General features: G+C 48.6%; 1 protein-coding gene across 1 annotated transcript in view; it reads left to right on the top strand.

The window, feature by feature from the left end:
- Iqca1 (IQ motif containing with AAA domain 1) overlaps window positions 1-8,211 on the top strand; it is a 119,232-nt gene that overhangs the window by 101,088 nt on the left and 9,933 nt on the right. The window contains exons 16-18 of the mRNA XM_021165896.2: window positions 1,054-1,140; window positions 5,594-5,771; window positions 7,432-7,670. Of these exons, the coding sequence (XP_021021555.1) occupies window positions 1,054-1,140; window positions 5,594-5,771; window positions 7,432-7,670 (504 nt within the window). The remainder of the gene's footprint in view (window positions 1-1,053; window positions 1,141-5,593; window positions 5,772-7,431; window positions 7,671-8,211) is intronic.

Genomic DNA, 8,211 nt, shown 5'->3' with positions numbered 1-8,211 from the left:
AAAAAAAAAAAAAAAAAAAAAAAAAAAAAAAAAGAATAAGACTTGAATTCTCAAACTCTATGGCCTAAGGTCTAAAAGCCTAATATAATAGTTCCTCAACAGTGTGGGCTCCTAAAGTTTGCTGAGTGTCCTCATGTGCTGGGGGAAAACGGATGCATGTGATCTAGGGGTTGGATTGAGTTCAGTCAACATTACTTTGTTTCTGAAGACACATAATCTGTTTTCTCACTTGGCACACAATGCCAGGGAAACAGACTTGGCCATCCGCCCCTGGTGACTTTTCTGCCAGTCAGTGCGTAAATAATGTTGCCTCAACACTGTTTTCAAGAAATGTATAAATAAGAGTTCCTAACACTGGCTAGATGCTGCAGCTGCTATTGCCTTTACCTGCCACAGTTTCACACAAAGCGCAAATTGTTGCAAAAAATACCTCAACTCCACTACTAGGCTGGTGCTTTGAAGAGATTGTTAAGCCTGTGGCAATTTATTCACATGCCTTGGTTAAGTCCAGTCCTAACTCTGGCATGAATCCCTGCTCGCTCTAGAAAGGGCCAGAGCCACCGTCCTGCAGGGGAGCCTCAGTCACAAAGGCGCGGGTGAACGGAGATGCACAAATAGCATCACGGGAGCCTGTGATGAAACCATCTTCTCATAGCAAGCAAACCTGAATGAACCTGGGAATGTGAGTAGCCTGTGATTAGAGCACATGGCCCTGTTCCCATTCACTTTCAGCTGAGAACCAGTGGCTTATGATAAACCAAACCAGGCAGGGGCTCTGGGCTCTAATACAGGAATGTGTCCATTAACACGGGCCTGCAGTGGCGGAGGCCTGTCCCACCCTATGGCCCCACCTCCTAGGCAGATACCGAGATGCAAAACCCATGGATGCTAGCCTCCATGAGGCAGGTGAACAAGCTCACTTCTGGGTGACATCAAGGGTCTGCCTTCCTCAAGGTGTGTCAGAGATGTCCCCAGTCATGTTTCAGGGAAAGAGGACAAGTGTCCCTCAGGAAGAAACACATTCACCCCTAGGCTGGCTCTTGTCTTCTGCAGGTGGCTCGCCAGCTTCAGCCTTCCGTGGTGTGGATCCAAGACACAGAGAAAACCTTCTACAAAAAAGTCCCGCAGGCAGAGAAAAGGGTGAGTCCTCCCAGGCACCCAGTCTTCATTCTCTGACGTGTCCCCTCACAGGGGGACATCTCCACGTTTCAAGAATGTCTTAGCTTTCCAAGGAGACTCTGGGGGCTTTAAGTTCTTCCACGGAAGGCTCTCTCTGCCATTAGTGCCTGTCAGGGTTTGAAAGAAGCCAGTGCCTTGGTTTTTATGAGGCATAATTTGGGAGGAAAAAAATAAATAAAGCGAAGGAGGGAAGTTTTTCAGTCCAAACATGATTCAGAAGAAACAATTCAGAGAACTTTGCTCAGTTGCGACCAGAGGCACACACAAAGTTATTATTACCATTTCCTTTTGTTCATAATAATAAATAGCAAAGGGCTCGAAATTCTCAAACAAAGGCCATCAACAGCACAGCTAAGTGCCCTGCATCCAGGGCCTCTGGGGAGCTCCGTCTCAATTGCTTCCTTCCTTCTTTTCTCTCCTTTCAATGCCCCCCTCCCCCACACTTCCCCCCACAAATCACCAGAAATTTTCCCACAAGTTTTTAAAAAAAAAAAAAAAAACACAGATTCACGGGCTTGTTATTCCACGCCAATTTGTACCAAAGCAAATAGTGGTTAGCCGTGAATTTCTGATTAAATCGGTAAGGATTTTAATCACTTATGTATTATACATCACTTTCAGCAGGTAGAGGTGATTTGGGTAAAGCCCAAAAGCTCAATCTTTGCTTCTCCAAATGAGCCCTGATTGCCCTGTCATTTTAAAACCTCTTAGGAAGACTCATTTGTTACATATTTGTTACATCTGGGAAGCCAGTGGTTAGCGCCCTCTGCTGACCATGTTAAGACATTGAGGGAGGGAAAAAAAAAAAAAAAAAGTCCCAGTCTGACTTAGCCAGGGTTCACATACATGGTATCATCATAATGTGGATTGCTAATAGACCTCTCCCACAGGACTCCAGCCTGGATGATGTGAAACTCAGGAGGCCATTCACCTTAGCTGGCTGTGTATCTGCCGTCAAGTAACTTGATCTCTCTTAGTCTCTACTTAGTCATCAGCCCAAAGAACCTCTGAGTTCAGGAAATTTGTCTGGCTTCCTTTCCCAAGAGCCCTTAGCTTTATAGCAACCCAAGTCCGCAAAAATAAAAAAAAAAAATCTGAGGAATGTGATTAATGAGAGATCCAGAGGTGAGTGGGTAGGAAGATGAGACAGCTCACATAGGGAACCGGTACCCAAGGCAGGAAGCTGGCAGAGATGGAGACGTCTGTGGTACAGATGAACCACCTCTCTAGGCCCCACACCCACCCTCCCTGTCTTGCCTCCATGACCCCACAACTGCCATCCATGGCTGGGTCTGTTCTGTAGGATATGGAAGGTGCTAGAGGCACAGCCCCACTGTGGACAAATTAAACGTTTGTTCTGTTCACACCAGCTAGAAGATCCTTGGCTGTCAGGGGAATCCCCTGCTTTTGAGGACCACAAATCACAGAAGCTGGAAGGGCCTTAATGCAAAGACATTTCCTTCTGCTTCATGTCCAGCCATCAGTCCTTCCCTGTCTCCCATAGCACCCCTGGGACCATGCTAGATTTCTCCCAGGTCCTGCCTTTGAAGACCTCTTGTCTTAGGAGCCAATGATGAAAAACTCTGGAATTCCTCTTCCTCTTCCTCTTCATCATCATCTTCTTCCTCCTCTTCCTCCTCCTCCTCCTTTTTCTCTTTCTCCTGCTGCTCACTCCTGTTCCTCCAACTCAGCCCAGCCATCTCAGAATTTTCAGAAAAGCCCAGTCTTGTGGGGAGGGAATAAGGAGTCCAACCATCCTGCTTTGAAGAGCCCAGCTCTGCCCCGGCAGACCCTTGCTGGTGCCTGCCTCCTGATGTTGCTGTAAGCAAACGGTCAGTCACGTCAGAGACGAAGGTACAGACTGAGACAAGGGCGCCTGCTCCTGCATTTACTGCCCCATTACCCTTTGTTACTTCATCTGGCCCCAGCCTTCCCTGCTGCCACAATAGGTCTCCACCGGGGAACTGCTTGCTTTGTTGGCGCTGGCTACGATGCTCATTTTGTGGAGCTAACTGCAGAAAAGCAAATTGAAATTGCTGTGTGGATGCTAGCCACTAATTTGAAATTGCACACGGTAATACAGTCATGAGAGACTGGCAGGCCAGCCGTGGGGGGTGGCGGATGTGGAGGTAGCCAGCTAATCAGGAGCTGTTTCCCGGCATGATTGATGAGCGGGCCGTGCTGAATGAACAGCTCTGAAATGGAACCGAACTGGCCTGAGCACGGGGGAGCCGTGGACTGGATGAACACACCCCTGCTCTCCCTACTCAAGAGAATGCACACGTCCTCAGGGTGACGGTGTCACTGTGGAGGCCATCCAGGACCAACATTTGTCATCCAAATAGGGTACTTAATTTCAGATCTCCCTGCCATTTCAGGACAAGCAAGTAGCAATATCTCGCCTCAGAAAGGGGAAGGTGGGCGCCGCCATCACCATAGCAACTGGGCTACTAAAGGTGAAAGGGCTCAGCCATGCAGGTGTGTCCCTGTTTCCAGCCTTCCAGAACCCTCCGGCCAATCCTTTCTCCACCAGTCTTTGGGGAGCTCACACGTTGCACCCCTAACATCCTACCCACCCCTGTAAGTCTTGTTTGTTCTACTTCACTCCTTAAAGGCCTTGTCTACCCTCCCCATCTCCACTCAACCCGGCAACATTCTGTCTCCAACCCATAGAAAATGCTTTTGAAACGCACCACGGCACAGAAGTAGCACAAGACCCCTCTGAAAACTATAAAACCATTGCGAGACCTAGACAGACCGGAAGACATTTGGTACTGTGGGTTGAAGATTTAATGTTGCTAAGATGGAGCCAGTTAGGTTGCTAGCGGTGATAAAACACTGACCAAAGCCAACTTAATGAAGGAAAAGGCTTGTTACATTAAGGGAAGCCAGGGCAGGAGCTCAAGCAGGACCCAGGGTCAGGAACTGAAGCAGAGACCATGGAGGAACGCTACTCTCTGGTATGGTCCTCACTGCTTTCTCAATCCTGCTTTCTTAACTCAGATCACCTGCCTAGGGGTGGCACCGCCCACAGGTGTCTAGGACCTCTCACATCAATCATTCATCAAAAAGATGCCTCATGGATGTGCCCACAGGCCAATCTGATGGAGGCAGTTTCTCTTCTGAGGTCCCCTCTTCCCAGATGCCCCTCGCTTGTGTTGACAAGCTAACCATCACAGACAGCATCTCCCCAAAGAGCCACCTAGCAGTGCAGTGCAACCCTCGAGAGCATGGCGGTTGACTCGTTCACACACATGTAAAGCTAATTTGGGTGGAAATTCAAGAAACCCAGACAAAATAACGAAGCCCCCAATTTCTAACAAGCTAAATTCTACATCTTCCCAAAGGAGACACCAACTGTCCACTAAGTTCACAAGATGCAGAATACCATTAGTCACTAGTTAACAGGAGCCCTGGTGATCAAGTCTGGGCGTGGGCATCTCTGCCTAAGTTCCCTTCCCGTGCTTCCTCCTCATCTAGCCGTACAGTGAGACTTAACTCCAGGGCAGGCTCTGATTCTCCCTGGGGTCCCGAGAAGAACTCATCCACACTCCAGCTTCTCCCTCTTGGTGTGTGTCTTAGGGTTTTACTGCTATGAACAGACACCATGACCAGGGCAACTCTTACAAGGATAACATTTAATTGGAGCTGGCTTATAGAGGTTCAGCCCATTATCGTCAAGGCAGGAGCATGGCAGCATCAAGACAGCCATGGCGCAGACAGAGTTGAGAGTTCTACATCTTCATCTGAAGGCTGCTAGCAAAATACTGACTTCCAGGCAGCTAGGATGAGGGTCTTAAAGCCCACACCCACAGTGACACACCTACTCCAACAAAGCCACACCTATTCCAACAAGGCCACACCTACTCCAACAGGGCCACACCTTCTAATAGTGCCACTCCCTGGGCTGAGCACGTACAAACCATCACAGTGTGATAGCACTGAAATACTACAGCCTGGAGCTGCCATTGAGGTGCTGACACAGTGGCAGAGCCCTTGGTGACATGAGATCCAGGACCTTGGGTCCTCGTGGTGCCTTGAACAGCAAGGGAAACCTTGAGTCCATCTTCTAGACAGCTCAGAACAAAGTGGGCTCCTTCCTCTAAGAAATCAGCCTTGTGGGGTGGCCACTGAGAGTCAAGGTCTTGGGTCCTCCAGCAGGTGCTTCTCTTTCTTCCTTCTTGATCCCAAGTCTGAATGCCAGAGGCCAAAGGCAGGACAACGCCACAAGAAAAAAATCAGCCAAATAGGAGGCGCTTTCCAAGGCTCATCCAGGGTCACACTTTGAAAAGCTTCAAACAGAACCTCGAAGTAGCCTCCCCGGGCGCACGACACCGCACATGCCCCTTCATGTTCTCCATTCTCAGTTTTCTTCTCCCTGTGGCCTAACCTTTCCCCTGTCTCCTTCTCCCAGTTTGAACCAAAACGCCTAAAAAGATACCTCCCCAAACTCCTGAAGCTCCTGAAACCGGATGACAGGATCCTGATTGTGGGGACCACGCACCGACCTTTCGACGCGGAGCTCCAGCCCTTCTGCAGAGTGTACCAAAAGATCATCTTGGTTCCCAGACCTGACTACGCTTCCAGATATGGCAAGTTTCATGAGGGTTTCCATGAGGCTTAGAACAGTGTTTCGCAACCTGTGGTTCACCACCCCTTTGGGGAGTCGCATATCTGATATTTACATCAACGATTCATAACAATAGCAAAATCACAGTTATAAAGTAGCTATGAAATAATATCATGGTTAGAGGAACTGTATTAAAGGGTCACAACATTAGGAAGGCTGAGGCCCACTGGCTTAGACGAATGTGGACACTTCAGGGGCCAAGGTTGTACTCAATCTGCAGAGAGTGTGATCCTGGCTTCATAAAATCCACACTACAGACACAGCAAGGGAGACACTAGGACCTGGGAGGTCTCTGTCCACCTGGGGCTTGCCTGTCACATAGGCCCACAGTGGTTCTTCACAGCCAGCCAGACCAGAACAACAGAGGGAAGGTGGGTTGGTAGGTGTCACAGGTGACATAACAGGAAAGAAGAAGAGGGACAGTGGAGAAGGCTGGGCAGAAATGAGAGGAAATGAGGAGACTATGAAGAGATGAGGAGAAATGAAGAGACTGTGCAGAACAGGGGCCAGTGATGAATCCGGGCTGAGAGGAACAGAGAGGCGAGGACCCTGCTCCTGCAGCCGTAAGGAGGACTTTGTTCCCCTCAGTGCTCCCCCTCCCTCCTCATCTCAGTCACTCTGTTCCCCTCCCTCCTTACCTCATCCACTCTGTTCCCCTCAGTGCTCCCTTTCCCTCCTCATCTCATTCACTTTTCCTTTGCTCTTATTGCACATATTTTATACTGCTTTATGGCAAAGAGACGCTGTGGTCATCTTAAGGGACTACAGCATTAGGTTTAGCTTTGGATTGAGCGGCTTCAGTTGTCTGACAAAACCATAGCCTTTAACGGGAAGCTATCGATGGACATCACAGGCAATTGGAATCTGTGACCAAAAAAATAAATAAATAAATAAATAATAACCTCAGGTCATAGCATAGATAGATACTTTCCTAAATGTTTTCTGGCTTCATCATCATGGTGAAAAAGGCATCCTTTCCTCATGAGCAGGAAGTGCCTCTAACAGAACGGTTGTCCCAACCCCAGCACCCATCCGATGCAGTCAGCCGGCATGCTGACAGCCATCAGGGGAACAGCAAAGCAGAAAGTCCACTTGTTCAATTTGGTCCCATGTGTGGTGTTACTATGTGGAGCCTGGCACCAGCTAATAGAAAATGGGAATTTATATTCTTATTCCAGTTACAACAATAATACAAGAAATGAACCTTATAGTTAAAAAGAGAAAGTCGTTCGTCTCCCACTTATCCAAACTCAGGGGAAAGCACAACACCTCGAGGAGCAGTGAAGCCACCCACACCCAGGGTCAGTCTCCCATCTTGAAAGTTGCCACATTCACTTTAAAACCACACAAGTTTCATTTTTCTTTGTGAATTTACAAGAGACCTGAGGGTCTCCAGTATGCACCCCAGTGCTGGAAAAGCCTCCAAAGGAGATGCATTGAACTGATTCAACTGTCTGCTCATTTGAATTGCAAACCAGCCAGGGTGGGTTTCTCTGAGAGTCCCTCTCTCTATGAGACTGGGTTTTGAATGGAGAGCCTGGCTAACGTGCCTGGCTCTATATTAATTTTGTTCTCTGCCTCCAACCTCTAACACCCCCCCCCCGCTCTCTCGGATGTGACAGTTCTGTGGAAAGAAATCATTCTACGCAATGGAGGTGAGCTCACGAATTCCTTGAACATCAGCTGCCTATCTAAAGTCACTGATGGCTTCACACAAGGACAGATCGTGCAAGTGATCAAAGACGTGCTCACGGAACGCAGACTCCGGCAGCAGGCTCACAAGCCGCTCACTGCCATCGAGTTTATCACCATGATGACCAACATGAACCCTGTGTACCGAGAGGAAGAAGAGAGTTTTAAGGTAACAGAACACCCTGCCAGCCAAATCCTAGGCAAACACTTGTCCTGTGACCTCCCCTCTCCCTCCATTTTCCTGGCCTCCATGGATTTGAGTCCTGCCCCTTAGGGTGAAATTTGAAATTCACCTTTCCCAAGTCACAGAGTCTTTTGTACCCCTGGGCATTCACTTGCCTTGTGGATTTTATTTGTACCTAGAAGGTAGAGCGCATGTCTTCTAGGTTGAGCTGTGGCTGTGTAGAGTAACAGGTAAATTGTGGGATGAAGGAGTAAGCTTGACAGCCACTGATTTCAGAGCTGGGAGCGTGGGATGGCTCCGGGGCACAGTATTTGCCTAGAATACAGTTTCAGCCTCCAACCCTGCCTGCCAAAAGCAAAGCCTCTTCCTCCTGTTTGAGGACTGACTGTGTGACTCTAGGCATATCCTAATGCATGTCCTCCTCACCTCCGTTCTTGATGGATTTAATCATTCTGTCCATCTCTAAAGAAACTGGCTCTTCCGGTCAGAAAAGCACCTGAGCAGCTGGGGCGCAGGGTCTGCTGAC

Source organism: Mus caroli, chromosome 1 (genome assembly GCF_900094665.2).
Source record: "Mus caroli chromosome 1, CAROLI_EIJ_v1.1, whole genome shotgun sequence".
Classification (NCBI taxonomy): Eukaryota; Metazoa; Chordata; class Mammalia; order Rodentia; family Muridae; genus Mus; species Mus caroli.
This window is presented reverse-complemented; position numbering and strand designations above follow the sequence as displayed.